The 22,958-nt window shown below is 41.5% G+C and overlaps 3 protein-coding genes across 5 annotated transcripts in view; 1 reads left to right on the top strand and 2 right to left on the bottom strand.

Annotated features, from left to right (window-relative positions):
• Positions 1-1,439: 1,439 nt before the first annotated feature.
• On the bottom strand, positions 1,440-9,247 carry tspan33a (tetraspanin 33a). Of its 3 annotated transcripts, none has more exons than XM_029461771.1 (8): positions 9,151-9,247; positions 5,099-5,156; positions 4,728-4,855; positions 3,778-3,852; positions 3,123-3,218; positions 2,835-2,963; positions 2,585-2,746; positions 1,440-2,499 (listed from the first exon to the last, which is right to left on the bottom strand). In XM_029461771.1, the coding sequence occupies exons 2-8, from the start codon at positions 5,139-5,141 to the stop codon at positions 2,398-2,400; spliced, it is 735 nt and encodes a 244-aa protein (XP_029317631.1). In that variant the 5' UTR covers positions 5,142-5,156; positions 9,151-9,247; the 3' UTR covers positions 1,440-2,397. The 3 variants fall into 3 exon arrangements, with proteins under 3 accessions (XP_029317631.1, XP_029317630.1, XP_029317629.1); XM_029461770.1 differs by lacking the exon at positions 9,151-9,247 and adding an exon at positions 7,122-7,417 and having other exon boundaries at positions 4,728-4,852; XM_029461769.1 differs by lacking the exon at positions 9,151-9,247 and adding an exon at positions 7,122-7,417.
• LOC115028208 (zinc finger protein ZFMSA12A-like) lies at positions 8,390-12,985 on the top strand. Its single transcript, XM_029461768.1, is given in 9 exon segments — positions 8,390-8,530; positions 8,726-8,928; positions 9,178-9,288; positions 9,499-9,594; positions 9,736-9,846; positions 9,979-10,099; positions 10,332-10,535; positions 10,624-11,045; positions 11,047-12,985. Coding segments are annotated over 9 exon segments (1,890 nt in total). The 5' UTR covers positions 8,390-8,511; the 3' UTR covers positions 11,650-12,985.
• cacna1c (calcium channel, voltage-dependent, L type, alpha 1C subunit) overlaps positions 12,180-22,958 on the bottom strand; it is a 172,929-nt gene continuing 162,150 nt past the window's right edge. Inside the window, exon 51 of the mRNA XM_029461765.1 lies at positions 12,180-22,679. Within this exon, the coding sequence (XP_029317625.1) occupies positions 22,197-22,679 (483 nt within the window). The 3' untranslated portion in view covers positions 12,180-22,196. The remainder of the gene's footprint in view (positions 22,680-22,958) is intronic.

Raw genomic sequence — 22,958 nt, forward strand, 5'->3', positions numbered from 1 at the left:
ATTATTTTCTGCTGCTTTAATTAATGTACATTTATTTTATTTTATGTACATTTATAATATGGCAGATACAACTATAAACACATTTTAAACTGGTCCAATCTCAACCATGGTGCTGTTGTTATCGCATTAATTGGACAGTGCACTTGTGGTATTTGCATGTCTGCAGATGCTTTGTTTCTCTCCTGGTGTTCTGAGAGTAAAACTGGGTTAACTCTGCTCCCTCGTCTGTGTGTGTCTGTGTGTGTGTGTGTGTGTGTGTGTGTGTGTGTGTGTGTGTGTGTCTGGGCTTTCAGTGAAGCCCACAGCAACATGGCCGCCCGAGTGAGTCAGAGGCAAAAACCAGGGACCACACACAAAGCGGAGCCTGGGCCAACACACACACACACACACATACACACACACACACACACACACACACACACACACACACACACACACACACTTTTACTAAATCATAACATGTCACATCTCTGCCATCCCAAACGTTTTTTCACTCCTCTGCAGCATCAGATTGGTGCTACAGTAGGTTTTGTTTCGTGCTAAGGAAGAAATCACATTAAGGGGAGTCACTACAGCTTTAAACTAACATAGAAATGACATGTTTAGATTGTGGACTTGCGTCAAAGGGCTGTTAAACATGCAGTACCGTTTCTGCTCCCAAAGATTACAGGCCTCAGGTTTCAAGCTGAGAATGCCTCGCAACTCAGGTTTTCATTTGCCAGGCAGAGAAACGGGGTGGAGATGAGAGGCCCTGTTGGTTTATGCCTCTTCACAGTTACATCAGACCTTTTGCCAGAGCTTCCCTGGTTGTAGAAGGGAAATGTCTCTAGTTTAATGACAGCTCCTCATTTGAAAGAAGCTAGAAGATTTGCCTCAAATTATCACATGATAAAAAGAGATTAAACACTGACATTTACAGCTGTGTATGATTTCCACAGACACACAAGGCACTAAACATTTATGACCACACTGAACCAGAATCCTAACAAAAACATTTAAAAGCTACACTTTTCCTTTGCTGTCAGAGCAAATCAAGCTTGAAATGGAACCGTATCAAGACGACAAGAGAGGGCGACATTATTGTTCATGTTTTAGTTCCACGTAAGTCTTTTCTTTTTCTGTTTCTAAGTCAGAGAACCTCAACCACGATCTGCTCACTGATTGGTCAAAAAACTTGGACCGTTGTAGTGACCACACCAACATAACAACACTAGAGCACCTCAGACATTCACACAACTGCTTTCTTTAGTGGGAAATAGGGAATTCCCCACTCATTTTGTATTGTGGTTTGTGTGTGTGTGTGTATATATGTATATATATATATATATATATATATATATATATATATATATATGAACTTTGTGCAAAGCCCATGTTATTTGGCAAACATTTAGTTATAATGGCAGAATATTGAGACAAAATGCAAAATCACAAAAATGTGAGGAGGAAATGACATCATGGGCAGTGTCAGGTCTCGGCAGGACAACCAGTCGCCTCACATGGCCATGTTTTATTTTGGAGAGTCAGACCATTGGTGCAAACATTATCTTTACAGTTACTAGTCAAATGAAAGCTTTTAAAACCACTATGTACAAAAGGGTTATTATACTGTTGTACTATTCCTTTTTGGTATCATGGGTAAAAGGTATTTCTGGGGCCCAGAGGTAAATACTTTTTTTTTTTAAACACATAGGCTTGTGAAAGTATTGTAAGTAGGCGGACCTTTCTATTTGACACAGATATTTCAACTCCAAAATTGACAATATGCATATTTCAGGTACACATTAATAGAAACAAACCTCAACAACATCAATATCAGATACAAGCAACATTACTGTGCATGCATCAGACAATCTGTCTGTCATTTTAAAAACATATACAAAACCAATACAAATGCTTTTCCCTTTTCAGTTTGTTAACATTTGCAGCATCATGGATACAATTGAAACAAAGAAAACAAAGGTATGCATTAATTCCCACTTCCCATATTTGGTGCCTTTGACAAAAAGCTATACTGATTACATTTCTCAACATCAAGATGATCGTGTCAATATGACCCTGATCACCAAATACCCTCTATGCTTCTGCTTTGGTACTAACTACTGTAAAAAAAAGTTGGTCAATTTGAGCGTGGTCTATATCCAGGAGGTGGCGACAGACTCCTGTTTCTCCAGCGGGTTCCTTTGTGTGTACTGACCTCCACTTCCATGCCAAGTATTTGAAAGCACATTGATGGTTTGTCCACATGCTGGCAGCATACTCTTGAGTTTTTAAGTCTTGTGAGCAATGATACTGAATGCTCAACCCAGCCAGAGATGACATTTGTTCTCCCCTCATCCGCTGGTGTCACCCTGTTTCTGGTGCCTCTCATCAGAATCTGGTCTGATCCGGCCGGGGTCATCTCCAGGGGTCGGAGCTGTGCTTCAGGTTGTAGTTCTGGAGCTCGATCTGGTCTTTAATCTGGTTGATCAAAATCTGAGACAAGAGGATGCCAACCAGCTGAAGAAGAGAAAACACAGCAAACAGTTAGTTTGTGGGGGTGTGTGTGTGTTGGTATGTGTGTATGCTGTGCACCATGTCCTACCTGTGGTATGGCCAGTCCCAGGGCGATGCCTCCCAGTAGGAACAGGTTACTGTGGATCCAGTTCACCAGTTTGTCTATGCAGCCATTGGTGTGGATTTGGTTTCCAGCTTCAGTGTACTCTTTCTCCTGCATGTCATGGCCACACATGGTGTTGATAACCATCTGATCAAGTACACATAGAGTTAAAAGACAAATACATACATAATAAACACAAAACAACACAAAAAAGGTATCATGTGAAGATGCTGACCTCGTCTTTGTCTATGATACAACAGGAGAAGGGGACAGAGCAGCGTTCTTTGCTGGGGTTGTCCGGCTTGCAGTCGAAATACATGTTCTGGGACCAGTCAGTGAAAGTTACACCTCCACAGCAGCCGAACTGAGGACACACACAAACATGAGATGGAGGAGATTCGAAGACGTGCTGATTATCTGTGTATATACTATTGTTATTTGTATATTTGATATTTATAATGACAAAACGATGATGACCTGCAGTTTGTCCGGTGGGAAGTCTGTATTTGGACTAAATCCTTACCTCTTTCTGTCCATAGTCAATGAGGTTTTGCAGATCGATGTCGTCTCTGTAGTGGATAATGGAATTATTGAGCATCTTAGTCACTCTATTCCGAGCCTTGGCAGAGTATGAAAAAGGGTACATCATAAATACCCAGAATGGTTATAAGTTGCATCATAAAATCTACATTTTCACATCAGTGGAATTGAATACATTAACCAAATGATTTGAGTTTTTGTAAGCTAGTAGCAGTTAAATGACAAATACAAAAAATCCCAAGAAACCAGTCTCTCTAATAGTTGTGTGACTTCAGAAATCCAACTTCTCGAACATTTGCAATAGCTGCAAATGTGCGCGCACTCACACGCAGCTACAATCCACATCTAACACTCCTGCAGCAGTTACAGTCTAAGCCCAGGAGAGGACAGTGTTATGCCACGCTTCACAATCAGAAAATTCATCTAGATCTCGTGTGGCTTTTAGTTAAAAAAACAACAACATTCAGTGTTGATGGCCGTTATGGTTCAATCAATCACTCATCGGGAGTAATTAAAACAAAACATTACTGGTATAGTTATTGTAATAATTATTACGTTGGGGAAAAAAACAATGCTAGCAAATACCTTTATGCTTGCGTTATTCTGATAGATTAAAATCCTCCATAGTGTTTCATTACCTTATCAGAGAAGACGAAGCCGAGGATCCCAGCAGTCAGCTGGAGCAGGAAGATCACTGTCAGACAGATACAGAACTGTGAGGAGGAAAGAGAGAGAGAGAGGGCTGATTAAAACACTGTAAACATGTATCTGTTTTGGGTTAAGTCTTTAGAGAACAGATTCCATGAGATCCTGTGACTCCATACAAACTAAGCTGTTAGTTGTTACTCCCCTACTTGGTGAACACATGCAGAATAAGCAGGGATCCTAAAACAAAGAGCTTGTGATAGAAAAACATTGTAAAAAGTTAGTAAACTAAAGACTGTTTTAGTACTAGTAATGAGCAATGTTCTTTATTAGAGTGCAAATTCTGTACAAACAGCCACTGTTATTATTGAGCTAACATTAAAATACTGGTGATCTGGCAGCTCATGTTGACTGAGCTTGAATCTTAAGCAGCATGTAACACGGCATGTCACGACATTTTCCACCAGGGATGCCTCCGGAAGGCACACAGCATCATAAAAGGACCACAGCCACTCAGCACGCAGACTGTTCTCCCTGTTACCATCAGGCAGACGATCCAGGAGCCTGGCTGCACGCACCACCAGACTCAATGACCGTTTTTACCACCAGGCTTTTCAACATCCAGACCTCCAGACCCACAGACACAACCACTCACTCTGCACTAAATAAATATTATTATTTATTGTACTGCACAACCCCCCTTTTTTCCATATATGTACATCCGCTTTATTGTTTTAACTTAATTGTATATAGTACTTTTTTTAAATATATCATTTATTTATTTTGACTGCTGAGCTGACATACTGTCTCTCTCAAACACATTTCATTGTACCATTGACCCTGTGTTAACCTACATATGACAAATAAAACTTGAAACTTGTTATAAAACCCACATCTTTAGAGGATACATTGAAGCCTGGCAGCAGAAAAACTCCTGACTTACTGTCTGCAGAAGGCAGATGTTTTCTCGCAGGGAGCCCACACAGCCACAGAAGGTGATGATGAACATGAGGATCCCCACGACCATCAGCATTATAGCGGGGTCCACTGACAGACTTGCTAGAGCTGCTTCTGAGAAGAAGAAGAAGAAGAAGAAGAAGAAGAAGAAGAAGAAGAAGAAGAAGAAGAAGAAGAAGAAGAAGAAGAAGAAGAAGTTCAATCTTGAACAACACATATTTGGATGCTGTGTTGTTTGGTGAAAGCAGTGATAGCACAAAGCCAAAAAAAAGTTAAAGCACTGTCCTGACACTCAACACTGCCACTGTTTCACACATGAAGAAGAACTGTATGCTCTATCCATGAAGGATCATTTACCTGCATGTTTCATCATGCGGGCGTACACACCGATTGCTACCATCACCAGGGCGATGATCTGAGGAGAACATATAGAAAAAAGATTTCTTTATACTTAATAAATATTATTAATGGGTGACAATAAGAATCATGTCTATGTTTATACTTGTTCAGGGAGTGGCAACACTTAATCAGGTCTATACGAGTCAGAGGCAAGGCTGTACTGATAGAATAAAAGCACATTTTCCAAAAGAATACACTCAGTGCTTCAAGTGGAATCCGTGTTAAACTAGAGGAGCACAACGTTTTCATTAGAAATGCAGTTAAGGCGGTTCTGCCATCCACTCTGCTTCCATTTGACTAAATTGACCTGGCAGCGATCTGTACCTCTCCCTGCAAAATAAAGAGCCTTTCACTCAGCGCTCCTCTCAGTCTCAATAGAATAATAGGGAGCCCTCAGAAACACTCTTCCCCACCCCAAATGAAATGGATCCAGTTACCACAGACACTGCACCTTCTTGGGGTGGGAGGGCAACGCTAGATTTTTTTCTGCCCCTTTTGTAAAGGTTTCACAGTGAATAAACCAGACATGACACCTGAAGCAAAGAGGTCGTTTTTGCAATAATGTATGTTGTATAAGTCTAATGGAATGCAACAGTTTTGTGAACCGCTAAAACTAAGATCACTAAATCCCATTCTTGCGTTGGTTACATAACCTATTCACTTATTTGGTTTATCGCCAACTCACCGAACAGCTGATTACCAGGATTATAACAAATACGGACTTTCCACAACATTTTTAGCTTAGAAAAGAAATACATTTCCAGTTATCTTTGGCGTGTCCCATACAGAGCCCTTTGTAGCCAGAGGCAACAGAAATGACAACAACACATTCCACGTTGAAGAGCTTCAAGTTTTTACAAAGCCTTATCCTGTTTGTACATGGCCAGAACAAGTCATGAACACAGCGGACACACGCATACAGGTTTGTTTAAAAGACACTGCTGATAATGTAAAAGGAAATAGATAAAGGAAAGTTCTACTGTAGGACTCCTCATATTAGCATGTAAAGAAAACCTTAAACTTCTTCTCCTTTTTTTAAATGTTACATTTTTTGCTCGACCACTAAACCCCATCAAGTTACATTTGTTGCAACAGATCTGCTTTAAAAATGTTGTAAGTCAGAAATCTCCTTATGTTTCAGCCCCCGAGCACCTGACACTGAAACCCACCGATATGAACTTTGGGTTGTTGACAGCTGCTGAGCTTTGCTGTTACTTTCAATTATTTGCTTTTAAAAGGACCAAGTCATACAATTATTAACATCTTATTGTGGGAGACAAAAGGCCATATTTACACAATGTAGGCTGTAGCAGATGAATGTAGTCCCCTGCTGTAGTCACAGAAGCTTGTAAATACAAAAATACAACATCTCACTCAGGGGGAAATCTGCTACACAGAAAGTTTCTTGGCAACTGAGCCCTGAAAAGGAATTAGCCTGAAAATAAACCACAGCAGATGTGTTGACTGAGTGATTTAAACATTGTTATTGAAATAACAACAATATAATTGGGTCAAACTGTTTCTGAGCCCAAAATCTAATGATACATTCTCAGTTTGCAAAGTAAGAAAATAAATGTGTCTGTGTGTGTGTGTGTGTGTGTGTGTACCAGCGTCACATATACTAACTTCCCTTCTCCTCTTTCCAGGACAGTTTCACTCTTAGTAAAACATCATGATTAATGAATAACTAACTCAAATAAAGCAGTGGACGCTCCAATCGCAGCATGCAAAATGTCACACTTTTGGGTTCAAATAAAGAAGGACACGCAGAAGGTCTGACACACTTGGCACCTGGAATCCTGAGGAATTACCTTTAACTCTTATTACTAAGAAATAGTTTAGCTTAAGCTACTAGGGTGCAAAGAGAGTGATTCACCTGCGCACAGAGAAGGAAGAGGAAATAAAGGTTACCACAGTCTGTGGTTACTACGCGTTGAGATCTGTGTGACCCTTTGTGTTTAATAGCATAAGAAACACTCACCCAAAATATAAAATTAAACAAGAACAGTAGGTACTTGACAATTGGACTGACAAAGGAGTAGTCCTCGTCAGATCCAAGTGGCGCTCTGCGTCTTCCTCCCATGGTGACAAGTATCCAATCGTGTTATCCAAGTTCGCGCACAAATGAGCTATTAACTGTACGAAAAAACGAGTTTCTGTGAGTAAAACCAGAAACTCAACAGCCCCACGATGATGACAAGCTCTTTTATTTTCGTCAAATACTTGAGCCAACACGTACAGTTACAGTGAGTAGTCACAAGCTGTCGCAGGCGCTGTCTGGCCAGCACTAACAGGGCGTGCAAGAAACTGGGTGTGTTACCATTGTGTCTCTCTCCTTCACCGGTGATCATATGATACAACCTGCAGCAGGGGCTACTGAATAAAACATATAAGGGTTTTAAGATCGACCCCGTGGATCTTAAGCGAAACCTGGAACAGTTTGCTACTTTATGTGTGTATTAAAGTGAAATATTTGTGTATTTCTATTTCTTTTTGTATGTGTGTTAAACATACATAACCACTTGCATGTGATTTTGGTACTTTTGCTTTCATTTACTATGTTCTTTTGTCATCAAAATGTAATATTAAAACTATTTAGTTCAAGCTGGATGGATGTACTTAAGTATATTTATTAAAAGTATAAGGAATTTTCTTGAATTTAAAATGAGCTTATGTGGAACTAACTAAATGTGTCTTCTTCTTCCTATCATCATCATCATCATCATCATCATCAGCATCATCATTGATTTATAGTTATATTTGAATGTTTTATAACTATATATACTTACATATTGACATAAGTCAAATCTTTAACTTTAAGACATGATTACTTTTGCTTGTATATTTATTTACCCTTTTAACAGCAGTCTTTTTACTTGTCATACTAGGAAAAGCACAGGTGTTGCTAAGATACCAAATTACAATAAAGCAATTTCCCACCAAAACTTCACAAATATAGGAATTTATTAGGTTGCGTAAGATAAATATTGTACCTGTTCAAATGAATAAACTAAGGGGTAAAACTTCCAGATACCACACAGAGTGACACATGTGCACCATCTACTGGCAATAATTGCTATTTCTCAGTATGCACACACAACCACTTGGTGTGTGCGTGTGCTTGCGTGTGTGTGTGTGTGTGCTTGCGTGTGCGTGTGTGTGTGTGTGTGTGTGTGTGTGTGTGTGTGTGTGTGTGTATGGATAATTTGCTTTTCTATATTTTCCAGCTTTTATTTTGAAGGAAGGCGCACACGGCACAGTAATTTTCACAACATCCGTTTTACCCGGAAGTTGAGTGTATTTCACCGCTGGGTCAGAAGAATGCAAAACACGGTATTTTGTTCATTGTTTAGACGTTTTTAAACTAAGAAATGGCGTGGAAAAGCAAAGGTTTGTGCAATTGTTCATCTACGTATGTGCTAGTATACGTAGCAAGTCATTTAACCAAATAATACAGTTACTTATACAATTGTTAAGCTAACGTTAGCTTATCCTCTGAATATAGAGCTGTGTTCAAACCGCTGGTAAAAAGCTTTTCACTTTATTCATTCATTCCAATACGCTTGTCTCAAATGCACTTTGCAGGTTCCCCTCTCCCCCTGGCCTCCTTACATCTCCTCGTCCCACCAGTGAGACTAATGTCTGCTTTTATATGGCAAGTAGTACAGCAGCACAGTGTGATGCAGTACGACAAGCTGGTGGACTTCATCAGTTTGGCGACAGAGATCGTCCCAGAACTTCTGAGTCCCAGTCAGAGAGCTCAGCTCATCCTGGGCCTGAGAGCAAGGGTGAGGAATTACTCTGACCTGTGATCCTGCTCTTTGTCAACCTTATTAAAACTCAATATCAGTGATGCCAAGACCATGTCGTTGGACCTCCCTTTGCACGTGTCCTTCAGTGGCTCCAAGGCACATATGACATTTTAGTGGACATTAACATTTCAACACACTGTTGCACTTTCTCATAGTAGAAAACAATCCTTTCCCTGCTGTGTCATGCTCTGGAGTTACCTGTCTCCCACCTTTGCCCTGTTGCAGCTGGTTCTGGAGCTGTGTCGCGGTGATGGCGTCGCCAACCTGCAACCCATCCAGAGCCACCTGGATAAGATCCACGCCTGCAGCGCTGAACTGAGCTCCACTGATCAGATGGTGGGTTTTAAAGCAAATTCAAAGCTTCTCCATACACAACACATGGAGAACATACCTGCATTTAGAAATCCAGGCCATTCCCAAAATGAATTATTTGTAATACCATTCCTGTTGTAACTATTATGAAACGTTTCTTTGAATAGAAGCCTAAAATGTAAATGCAAAGTAGTGGAAACCTTTCTCAACGTAATGTTGCCCACTTCTTGACAGGCCAGTGGTGATATACTGAAGACCTCTTACACCAACTTTGCCAGCCTGGTTCAGAACCTTTTAAATGTTCCTTTTGAAAAGGAGTTCTTCTTCCAAGTGAGTCTCTGAATAATACATGTATATCCTAAAGATCAAGGTGAGGGAAGGGACACAGAGCTCTTTTTATTATGACAAAAGACACAAGAAAGATTCAATGATGATCTCATAAAATCAGTGATGTGTTGGCTGTTTCTGTAGGAGGTGTTTCCTGTAAACTACGGCTCTAACTATGACCAAAGACTGCAGCAGCTGGTGTCTGAGTTCCTGTCCAGGCTGGAGCAGCTGCTGCCCGTACCAGACCTGCAACAGGTACTCGTTGATCCACTACATCAAACAATATCACTGGACTTTTCTTCTTTTTGTATTGTTGCTCTTGAGGTCTATATATGTGTGTCGTAGTGTTTCGCTTGCCAACCTGCATCTCTGTGGTCTCTGTCTCAGACAGCAGCATGGCTCACAGAAACAACATCTGCGTCAGAAGAATTTGGTCAGCATCTGTATGAACCCTTTGCCATGAAGACTCTGCTGCTTCATCACAGACAGTTGGGGACTCTCAGCTCTGGTTAGTTGAACAGAAAAGACGAGAGGAACAGAGTTTTGTAGGTAGTTTCCATCTGTGTAAAAAGGTTTTAAAAAAAGGATGCTTTTTCCCCCCCTTGTTCTTTTCCTTCCACGTCTTCTTACATTCTGTCTTGCTTTCATTCTTTTTTTTTTTTATTTAAGAGGAATTTACGTTCCCATCAGTGTCAAGTGAATCTAATGTGTAAACTGTTAAATGCCTTCCTCTACTGCAGCTCCTGCCAGCAGCGAGGAAGATATCCTTTTGTCCACTTTGGCCCTCCCTGCTCAAACTGGAGCGGAGAGGTTCTCTGAGGCTTACAGTGAAGATGATGATTATGACGATGAGGAAGAAACCTTGACATTGGAAGATCTAGACGAAGACTCGAGTCAAAGCTCAGATGTCACTGCAGACGATTGGTTGCCAAAAAGGGAATCAGGTTAGACAACCAGCTGCAATAGCAGGTCAGAATTGGTCCAAATGTTTTAAAAACTAATTTGCTGTTTTTCATGCTTTCATGTTTCCAGATCCTCTGTCGCGTTTATTCATCTGCCCTCAGTGTTCCTTCGCTCACCGCTTTAAGAGGAAGGTCCAAGAGCACATCCAGAGCGAGCACCACGTAAGAGCGCCCATTCAGAAAAGATCCGTGAAGAAAACCAGAGCAAACACTCGGCAGAGAAGTGAAGACTTGAACGGTGAAAAGAAGAAAGTAGAAGGCACGGAAAACAAGAGGAAACGTAAAGAAAAAGGCGTTGTCGAAAAAAAGCGGGAACGCAAGCAGAAGAAGGACAACTTAGAAAACAAGGAACGGCGTAGACGGAAAGAACCCACGGGGGAAGACAAAAGGTTTCTGAGCACGCGACCCGCCAACAAAAAGTTCACGGAGGAAGAAACCAAATGCCTGAAGTGTGAAAAGGTTTTTGAACTTCCAAATCAACTGAAGACGCACTATGAAGCTCCACAGCTTCGCGTACTGCTGCACCCAATGCGAGAAGGGATTCATCAGCCCGTCAGGTTATTACCAGCACCAGAGGCTCCACAAGAGAGGACGGATATTCTTCTGCAGCCAGTGCAACAAGGGATTCCTGTGCAACTATTCGCTCAAGCAACACGTACGCCTGCATGAAGGCCCCAGCAACCTGTGCACCATCTGCGGGAAAAGCTTCAGCAAAGCAGGAATTACGAGACACATGCAGATGCACAAAGGGGAGAAGAATTACTTGTGCACCACATGCGGGAAGTCCTTTTTGTCGTCGGGGGAGCTGCTGCTGCACACTCGGTCCCACACGGGCGAGATGCCGTACACCTGCACACACTGCGGGAAGGGTTTCTCCAGCAAGAGTCACCTGAACGTCCACACGCGCTCTCACACGGGGGAGCGTCCGTACCTGTGCTCGGAGTGCCCGAAGCGTTTCCTCACACTCAACTGCCTGAAGAGACACACTCTCAGCCACAACGGCGTGAAACCGTTTAAGTGTCCACACTGTGAGAGAGAATTCTCCCAGCAGGGGAATCTGAAAAGACACATGGCAACTCATAAACCTGACACGTGATGTGAAGTAAGAAAGCAGAATGTAGTCATGAATAATACTGAAAGCCGGGGGAAACCCAAAATGCTCTTCATTCGTCAATCACACTTTTGTATTGCTGTAATCAGAAGCAACAATTGTAAAGTATTTGAAATTCCTCTCATCTGCTTTGGTTACTTCATTAGATACAGTTACCAAACTTGAGTTTTTAATCCAACTTGTGCATTTTAGCAGCTGTTAACAATCACCAGCACTGATGTCATTTTGCTTTAAGCTTCTACTTTGTCACCTTTTTGCTTTTTCTCCAAATTCTGCTGCCAACTTTGTCTGGAAATCATGTTAAACTGAGCAAAATGCTACATTTATTTATAAAAGCTGTGACGGCTGAATAATACAATTTAATCTTTCTTTGTATCCTGTGTGGACCAGTTATTTGCAAAATATGAATTATTAACTTAAAATCTATTGGCAGGTTATAGCACCGTGGTAATTGTTGACACTTGACACACAGTGGGATGAAATACAAAATGTAAAAGTGAAGTGAAAAACACAGCTGTAGGAAATGCAATTTATTTGCAATTTTTTAATAACATCATTCCTCAGATAAAAATGCAATGTTACAGGAATATACATCAGATATTAATTTAAAACTTGCTTTCAAGGGACCATACAGTCTAAATATACTTTTTCCTTTTTTTATTTACTGGTAGCGTGCGTTATAAGCAAGACAGACTCTGTCACCAATGACAGACTGACAAGTTACAGATACAAACTGTACATTACTTATTTACAAATCAACTTTTTGTTTGGTTTTTTTCGTTTCACTTTTTATTGAAAATAGGAGTAGAAAAAGTGATTGAATTAATATTCTGATTTACTTCATTTGTATTCTTTCCCTTTCTAAAATGTAAAATGAAGTGAATGAACAAAAAAGAAAGAAAATCAAGAACTCTCCTTTTAGAAAAAAGAAAGAGAAGCAGAAGAAGAAGAAGAAGAAGAAGAAGAAGAAGAAGAAGAAGAAGAAAAAAGGGAGCGTCAACTGTGAGACCATGCAGGCGTCACCGAGGAGACAAATGGTTACTGAGGAAACCAAGTGATGTTGGGCCCGTGTCACTTGGCAACCTCAGGACCAATGAAATCCCTCGCAGTCGAGGGGGAGTGGCTTATGTTAAAGAACAGTTACAAAATGACCACCTGCCTCCAAAGCTACCGCAAGTACAATAACACACTCTAGTTCATTTTTTGACCATAAATAGTGCTGTTATTAAATACTACATTTAACAGTAGCGTCACTACTAATATTACAACAAATTGGTCTCTGTGTGAACACCTCTCTCCGTACAAATGATAACGGACTTCTCTCGGACAGAAAACAACAAAAACAAACAAACAGCTCGACCTGTCGAAGGCCCTTTAACACTTTGCATGAGTAGTGAACTAAGACTACGGACAAGATCATAAGACACTACTGACCAGTGGAGAACAGAGCCACATAGCCATGGCATTTACCTAGTAAATAATGAACAGAAAAGCCTTGGTTAAACACTACTGTATATGGAGCTGTGGATCCCCTGCCATTGAGTCATCAGGCTGGCTGAAGGCCAGGATCACCCTGCCTGGGTTAAAAAAAAAGAAATGTAGTAACGCCTGCATGCTGTTAAAGAGGCGTTTCCACACCAGCAAGAAATAACTCACGGAAGAAAACACTGATAATGTACATGACACTGCTCTCACATGGGCCATCTCATTCATTAAAGCTGCATTTACACACACACACAGGCATACAAGACCTGTTGGTTTCTAACTCTTTGTGGTCACGTGAGGCTTTCTTAGCGAGTCAAAACCACAAACTAACTTTCAAATACTTCATGTGGATTTTCCAGATATGTAAATACGCTAGTATGAGCATCACTGCGTCGTACATTCAAGGGATGAAACTGTTCATCATTCGTGCCGCAATGTTAAGTAGGTCTTATGACATTTAGAGAGACGTAGCAGATGCAGGGAGGCACAGACAGTGTGGATCTACGGAGGAGCTGTTTCACCAGCAGAACCACTGACAGTAAGTCTGCATCGTAAAGCCGCTGCCACACCTCCAGAGCCGAGAGATGTTCGCTGAAGTCAAATCCTGCAGAAGGTCACCGTTAGAAACACCAGCTGGTACAGACAACACCTCTCCTCCATCAACAGGCTGTGGGTGCAGCGTTCTTCTCCATTAACACACAGAGCGATCTCTCTGTCAGATTTTCTACTATGTGCAAACAGGGATTTCCTTTTTGGATTTATTCGAGTATATGAATAAGAATGAATGAGTGATCAACACGAGGCTTTCAAGGTCCTTCCAACACTAACAGTCATCCTAAACGTTCACAGAGGGGTGCTGCTGCTACAGTTATATGGAACTATCCTTTAAAGTTATTCCTACTTCTATTTGGTTCATGTTAGGGATAGAAAACGCCAGCACGTGTAGAGTTTAACAATATGGCACCTCTGAACCTGATCTGGGCATTCTCCCTCAAAGAACAAGATTTGTTTTGATCCTCTGCAAACTATCATTTAATATCATATAATTTATATATATATATATAGTTTTTTCTATATATAATATTTAAAATAGAAGACACTTGCAATATAAACTTGTATTTCATAATATATTCCCTCTTTCTCTTTCAGTTCCATTTCCCATCAGCATTATTGTCAAAATACCATCTGTACCAGAGACGTCACTGTTTCTCCAGAAAAGGGAATTCATGTTGTAATTAGATTTAGTTAGATTCCTACGACAACAGGCTACTCTGAATTTTTCCTAGGAAAAAAGGAAAATAAAATCTATATTCAAAATAGTCCTCTTAAAATATTTGTGTCGGGATCAAACAATGATCAACCAACACTTCGGTTTACAAGAAAATATAAGGTGCATCTGTTGCAACAACGTTAGATCTGAGTGACCAAGACAGGAAGAATAACACGACTCCTGCTTTACAGCCTCACACGCTCCGATAGTAACACATCTGTGTGTAGTTCAGGATAAATACACAACTCTTAATACTTTTGTTAAATGGTACGTGTGTAAAATACTATTTTTGTTAAAGCATGTTGGATGACATCTTTTTCTTAATACTGAGCAGCTTGAAATGTATTCCGTCATGTACAGCAGCTGTTCCACACAAACATAAAACACTTTCTGAACGCCCTTACTGCACAAACCCTTAAACATCCTTGAGTCGGTCAGCCGCTGGACTTCTTTACTCCCCGCTCTGCATTCAATCAGAATTTCTCTACACGTGTAGAGCCCTCTTATTCCTTTCTTGGAAGAAAAAAATTGAAGCTACATGATTTTCATGGCTCAAAGCATAGAGAGACCTAGTCCTTGATAGGTGGATTGTTTTTTGGTTTGATGTCTTTGATAGCTTTAACAATGCATTTGAAAAAAGTGTACAGTGTGTATGTGTGTGATGATGTAGGACTAGTGAAAAAGAGACTGGTGTCTCGGTGCTACAGTAGGAAAAATGTCCAGACTTTGACCTGCACTGACAGGCTGCTGGTAGGTTAATGTATTTCAGCTCACCTCACAACAAAAAACAAAAAGCATGTTACATTTCAGATCTCTGTCGCATTCATTTCTGAACCGTAGTGTCTTTAAGGCCTGGACAAAGAGCCTCCTGCTTCTGGAGTCACATCGCTGCGAATGGATACATTTCCAAGCGTTTTAGCTGTAGTTAATTCCGTATTTGATTATTTGTGTTATGCAGCTAATCATATTTAAATGAAGCCATACTTGTGTAGACTGAAGAGCCTCAGTCTGGGAATCATCCAAGCCCATCGTGCCGTCAGCTGACACATACACTGTTTCTTCTTCAGTAAATAGAACTACATTATTCCCTGCTGGTTCCTTTTGGTCAAAAATACAGTCAGTAAAGTGGGACTTTTCTTTTATACAATAACTTCTTACTGACCCTCAGTCAGTAGGCTTAAATAACACATGTTCATAACCAACAGTTCACTAACTACATTCCCAAATAAGTGTCCTGCCTCTTCCTTACTCTAACATTCTGGTGATAAATATTATATATTTCTTGCTATAATATGCTATATGTTGTATAAAAATATACAATCATTGGCTAGTGGTGAGACGTAAGGTATTATCATTCACATAGGACCTATACTTTATATCCCTAGAGAGAGACCCCATGCACATAAAACATCACTTGGATAAATAAGTCACCATGTATGAACTTAGACCACCCTGAAATGCGAACATGATGAAATAAAACCTTCAACAACCCCCCCCCACAACATTCTCACTGAGACCAAACACCCACTGCTTCCTATTGTTATCAACAGATTGTCACCCGAGGCCTTTGTTCTCTCTCTATCTCTGCTTTCACTTCGCTGCAGCCTTTAAATCAGAGCCGTGTGGTCGGAGCCTAACTGGCTGTAGACACAGCTGCAGCTCATCAGCCTGATGAACTGGCTACTATCTCCAGCGACATAAACACACATACAACTAATATCATTAATAGAGGCTACAGCTCCACAGCTGTGCTTTGATGCACGCTGGTTTACCGGCACACACACACACACACACACGCACGCGCCATGATTAAGGTTATTAGTTGCACCTTTTTTCTGCTAATTAGACAAAAAATATCAGCTGTTGAAAGGGACAACAAACACACTAGTGCTGTGTTCCAATTCCATATTGCACACTACTTGTATACAATGTAACTATATACCAATCTTTGTAGTATGTTTGTGCATTTGGTTTACAAGAAACCAGCACACTTAACCATGTTGTACTACAATGTGACTATAAAATGACACTAAGGCCGTTTCTGTCTGTCGCCACCATCTGTAATTAGTTTAAGAGGCTATATAGTTTAAAAGATGTAGGCAGGGAGTGTCTAAAGAAGAGATTGTTATTATTGGAAATGTAGTATTTAAGATATATTTTCTCTGCCTCTGCTGCATCAGTTTCTACCGTTCATCTTTAAATCTTGCGAGCCCCCCTTATATATGTTTACTTAAGTTAATCACTTAAGTGTTTTTACTCTAAACCTGCTCAGAATTGTTTGCATGGAGCCGGGACACAGCTTCAGTTTAACCTGTGGATTTTAAGTTGATGTTCAAGTGTGTATCATGTGTATGTGCTATGAAGCTCCTGCCTGATTTCAATCCACCAATATGTTTTATAAAAAAACTACTAATTCTGGGTAGTTTGGTCCATTTCATACACGTTTTTCCCGCTGGTCCATCCTCCACAGACGAGGAAAAGATACAAGTTGAAGACGGAGACTAAGAATAAGTGACACCTATTCTAACCTGGGGAGTAAAAATACTGTAGTTTGCCTTTTCTCTCAACGTTGGACAATCATATGAACATGATCTCTCAATCAGAACATGTACTAAGAGCTCATAAGACACAAGATATGCAAAATCACCTTCCAAATATCCCTCCACTGCTGTGCACGGTCTGACGTTTATCTAGAGAAGAAATAGTGAATTTAACCATAAGTACACTGAAATAGCTACGCTGTCATGATGTGATACTTAACCTGATCAAAACGATTGCACAACCTGGCACGCTCAATGTCAACATGTGAAGCTCAGGCGCTACTGATGGTACACTCAGGTAGCTCAATGCATTTACAAACTAACTGGAAATAAACAGGAGAAAGGGATGCAGTCAAACGCATATTGAGTCAGGGAGGTGAAGTTGCTGCATTCTGTTTCATTGTGGGAATACACTGGATGTTAAAGCCCGGGCAAAAACACCAGTTTCACGTCGATGTCTCAATACATATTTTAGACCGCGGATCCAACGCTCCGGCATGAGAAAGATAAATAAATACATCTTTAGTTTACTGCACTGCCATGTACCTGATTTCAAGTATGTTAGGTTTCTCTGGCATGGAAACCACTGAGTTTACTGCGAAATGTGACAAACAGGAAAAAAATATAAACATCGTCGTGATATTTTTCTCGGGAACCTTGAATACAGTTATAGTTATTGCATTGTTTTTGCATATCTTGTGGGATGCAGGATTACACCCACCATATACTGCAGCACAACTCATAGTTCCTGTAACATAAACTCTCCACACGGGGGCGCCACAGGCCTCTGAATCTCTCTCGCCAGCATTTGAACAGACAACAAAGCCCTGATCTGCACTTCTGATACGCAAGGTCGCTCTAAATGTGTCTAAGTGGACATTTAATAGGAACACAAAAGTAAAAGAGTGTAGTTTCTGAGTGCACGTATGCATTATCTATGATCTTTTATCCTCAAAGCTGGAGGGAACGCTAAGCATCTATAGATAATTCATCTTAAAGCCGTGATGATCGATTGTGGAAATGTTCCCATCCTGTCTTTACCTTGGTCAAGTCTGACAAGTTGGATAATTCATTGTTTCACACTGTTGTCATTCATTAAACTGCCTTGAGAGCGCAACATTCACAGCTGTTAAACTGGCTGATAGAAAGCAGACGGACTCGCTGGCTCCTCTGTAGCAGCTTGGATGCAAACACTTACTACTTTTATATTTCAGCTGCCTGCTGGTTACATTTATTAGTGAGGATTTAGACCTAATCGACATTAGGTTTATCAAGTAAATCGGCTTAAATAACCAAGAGGACGTCTAATTATGTCTTTTTAAATTTGGGGTTAAATAAACTTTACTTGGGCGGATTCAACAAAGTGAGGAAACAAAAACCAAAGCACAAAGTGACATTGTGCTAACTTTAAGGTTACAACCCAGATGCTTCCTTGCACACACACACACACATGAACTTTTTGGACTATAATTAAATCTGCTTTCCTAACTAAAAAGCAGCTTATACTGAAACTGATGTGAGCTTATGGTACCAAGTACTATTTTAACGAGGTGGTGATTTTAGAGTAACTGAAAGAAAGGAAGAAATGCTGAAGATGTTTTATGAGTTCGAAGGAAGAAAGGAAAAGAAAGAAACAGACTAAATGTCAGGGAGGGTGTTCCTTTGACAACACAGACTTCCTCGGGGGGGTTCGCAGCATGATCGTCACCACAAAACAACAATAGCACTGCCACTAAAAATACGTTCAAGATTCACATTTAGTTTGCATAATAATGTCAGAAGTCTGTTACTGGCACAGGATGCAGTGTATGGCAGTGTGTTCATGCATACCCTTCCCTGCCACAAACCTGCTCTGCTTAACACGTACGAGTCCTTAACGGTAAATTAACGAGAAAACAAATGGCTCTAAGTTGACGTGGGATAGTGTCTCTGGGTGGAAATTCAATATCTTTTAAAGGGAGAATTTTTAGAGATAAAAATATATTGCAACATATTTGGAGTTTCTTTAGAGCTAATAAGAGTTTCAGTTTAAAATGCTCTAACCCTAACATGAAATTGACTTTCTTAGGAAATATTTCCCGACTGTATTCACTGAGATGCATCTGCATGTGAGCACTGGTCTGGTGAGCCTAGTGTCCAGCTGACTTTGCATCTGGATTGTGGTGGTGACAACAATTTCAGTGGCTATAGCATCACTTGTTACATGACATTTGAGCTGAGAGCTGAATGAAATCATTTCATTTCATTAATTACTATAAAGTTGTGACAATTGGCACCAAGGATGTGATGTGACATTAGGAATGCTTTTTTATTTTGGAGAAGATTCAATACCAAGGTGAGACCCGTGCCCTGTGTAATGTACTGAGGCCTGAGGTCCATAACTGGCTGTGGCATCCTGTGGTCACACCTTATCTCAAGTGAATCCAAACTATAATTGAGAAAGGTCAGTAAAGAGTTGTCAGCATGCTACCTAAAAGCCATTAGAAGAAATGAAAAGACAAAAATCACACCAGGGGATCATCCAGGACGCAACTTCTCTCCAAGCCGACAGTTTTCTGATCTATATCCAATGATTTATCACGTTAACCGAACAATTATCACATCTTATCAATTGACAGTAAATGACCTGTCTGTAGTATACTTTGTTTTAAAGTAAATGGGAGCTGTTTTATTTCTAACAATGACAATAAATCATAATGTTTTGTGATATGAGCAGACTCAGAGAAAGAGATGTGTTTCAGAAGTCTTGCAGCATCTGTAAACCAGCCCTAATAGTTCGTTTGGAGTTAAAACTACGATTAAATGATGAAATCATGTGATAATGGTGTGTTACAGCCGAGCGATCAGGGCGTCACCCAAGTTCATCCGTGAGGCGCCGCTGTGGCAGTGCGAATTTGGTGCTTCTACCATTCAAAGCAACCATCCACCATAAAGAAGAAAAGCAGCAATTGCCAAAAGGCTTATTCCCTTCTGGCCAAGCTGCAATGCCGAAACTCATCACCTTTGTAAACTTAACCGTCACTCTGACCTCGCTGGAGACCGTACGCCCGATTGCCTCTAGACAGAGAAATAAAGAAAAGTTATATGATGACTCATTTTCAAAGATAAGAGTGGCTTCTGACTCTGCAGCTTGGCGAAAAAGTAAAAACCGTGCTAAAGAAATCACAAAGCTTTGGAAGCATGCCTGTCCATGGTAACCCTGTGTTAAGGAGGCCCATTATCTCACTCACACACTCACTCACACACACACACACAAACACACACACACCCTCACACAATACCATACTTGTAAATGCTACCTTAATTTACTGTCTAGGCTTAAAATCAGCTTTTTAGAATACATAAGTAACCACTCGGACACACACACACACACACACACACACACCCTAACGCACATTTTTTTCTCTTCTGGGAAAAATAAATAAATAAATAGATACAATCTGTAAAAGGTGCATACTGATCGAGAGAAAGACCCCCCCTTTTAGATACACACGCAATCTCACACATTCGTACATGCATACATCCTGTACTAAAACACAGACACACGCCCGCACGCACAAATATAGTTATACACTCGTACGCAAACACTACGCCCTGCTTCGATACTTAAAACCTCTTAAAATTCTCCTAAAATAAACCGAGCAAAAATACATTTATAAGACCAGCACCCTGATTGTGCAAACAAATCAAGGATAAATTAAACCAATAACATCATGAATTTAAAACAAAATAGTCATGGCTAGCCAGTTTTGCACAATAATCAACTGTTAAATACATAGTGGGCGTGGTCTGTAGGGAGAGTGTGTGGCAGCAAATCCAATAGGATTCCACGCTGAGAGGAAGAGGAGGGTCTTGGAGAAGAAAGTGAGGTTGATTGACGGACAGATCCTCTGTAGATCCATGCCCAGAGTCTGTTTTCTTTTCAATCGGTCACTCCCGTTCTCTCCTCCACCCTCCGTCTCTGTTGCCCTGTTCGACACACTCGCCTCCCAAGGGGCTGAAAAAAGCAAAAAACCCAGCGAGGGAGGGAGAGGTATGGTGGAATAACCAAAGAGCAGGGAGGAAGGAGAGAGGGAGGAGTGAGTTACGGCGAGGTATGAGGCAGAAACGAGGGCTCGCTGTCTCTGCTTAGCCACCAAATGCTCCTCCCATTTCCTGTTTGGGGCAGGAAGTGGGCGTGGCCAAACAAGGAAAAGTGGCGGAGGAGGCGAAGCCAGATCAAGGTGACAGACAAGGTGAGTTTGTTTCACGCTGGCATCTTACTGACCAGCGGATAAATGAGCTGGCTAGCTTCCTGTTGGCCAGAGAGTGTCTCTCTATGCCTGTAGCCCCTTACAGAAGCCCTGTTGTGGCTGTTGGTCCATCCCTCAAATGGGGTGATGTGTCACCTTAATCCCACCCCCAGGCTGGCAGGGCTGTGCTCCAAGGTTCCTTAGCTTTGGAAGAGGAAGAGAAATGAGATTTCAAACAGGGTTTTCCTCGCCCCCGTTTACTCAATACAGCGCTTCATCATCAGTGAACCAAGAAGGAGGAGTTGACCTTTGACCACAAGTGGGTGCGGTCAGATTTAAATCCTTAACTGACCCCCCCCACAAGCTGGTCTGCTGTCCCCTACCTGGCTTCATGGCGGCCAGACAAACAACAATAACACGACACCAAAGTAGGCATAGGAAATGAAAACAATTATCACACTATGTCGACTGCAGGAAATCAATAAAAAGACTTCCTGCTTCCTTTCTACCGTTCCTCCATCCTACGTTCCCCTGGCTTTTTTTGCTTTTCTCTACTTTTCGGCTCTTCACACTTTGAGGACATGATAAAACTGTGAGGCACTTTAGAGACACACTCAGACACGTGTGGAGAACACACGCACTCACGTACAAATAGAGAAAATCATAGATCACACACACACAGACACACACACACACACACACACACACACACACACAGACACACAAGCATACACTCAGATAGTATAGAGTATAGTGTGGTATACTTGACTACAAACATTCACACACATACAAACCAACAAAGTCATAACCAGGTGTTTAAGGTTGCGTCACTGGCCGCCATTGTCCAGAGCGGTTACGTCTGGCAGAGAGGCAGACAGTGTGTGTGTGTGAGAGGGGCGGGGACAGACAGAGCCAGCCTCGGCGCTGTTACCCAGCACTGACAAACGTCAGTCTCTGATGATGTCAGAGGGGCCAGTTGGCCAATGGAACCCGTCAATCCGACTCCTACAAACTCGTCACACACTCCATATCCTCGTCCTCCAACAGCCCGCTGTTCCTCTGCCGCGCTCCTCCAATCACAACCGAGCTTCTGTGCTGCCCCTCCTCCGTCCCTCCTGCCTCTTCCTCCTCCTCCTCTTCTCGTCCCCTCCCACCTGCTAGCAGCTCCTGCCGCTCCTCTTCCGAAGATGGCTCATGGAGGGAGCCTCTGCTTCCTCCAGTTTCTTCCTCGCCCTCGCTGACCACTCGTTCCCTGTGCGTTGCTGCTGCTGCTGTGTGGAAGGGGAGGAGGTTGCCGTTGGGGCTGTGCTGGGAGGTGGAGGAGGTACTGGATGTGGCATTCGTGGCGGTGTTGCCGTTGAGAATGTTGTTGGCGGCCTGCTCCATCTCTTCGATAGTCATGTCGCATGCGTCGGCCAACTCGGCTTTAGTCGCCTCGATGAACGACGGGTCCTGGGCGAAATGACCCAAACCCTCTGATATTAGCACCTGGGGAAATGAATGGGTGGAGAGAAAGGGAGGAAGATAGAGAGACATTGGGGGATGGAATGGAGGGAGTAGGAGAGAAAAGTCATCTTTAAAGTAGGAAAAAGATGGAGTGGTTACTGCTGCAACTAATGATTATTCTTATTATGGAATTTAATCTGTAGATTCTTTTCTAGATAATCGTTTGGTCTAAGAAATAGTAGAAAATGCCAATAGCAATTTTCTGAAGCCAAAGGTGAAAATGTCTATTGTGACCTTTAATCACAGGTGTCATAATTCTAT

Source organism: Cottoperca gobio, chromosome 23 (genome assembly GCF_900634415.1).
Source record: "Cottoperca gobio chromosome 23, fCotGob3.1, whole genome shotgun sequence".
In the NCBI taxonomy this organism is placed as follows: domain Eukaryota; kingdom Metazoa; phylum Chordata; class Actinopteri; order Perciformes; family Bovichtidae; genus Cottoperca; species Cottoperca gobio.

Coding starts and splice junctions, on each gene's coding strand:
- tspan33a (XM_029461769.1), bottom strand. CDS start 7,223: ATGGGAGGAAGACGCAGAGCGCCACTTGGATCTGACGAGGACTACTCC. Junction 3,853..4,727: donor ACATCTGCCTTCTGCAGACA/GTAAGTCAGGAG, acceptor TCCTCCTCACAG/TTCTGTATCTGTCTGACAGT. Junction 2,747..2,834: donor GTATCATAGACAAAGACGAG/GTCAGCATCTTC, acceptor GTACTTGATCAG/ATGGTTATCAACACCATGTG.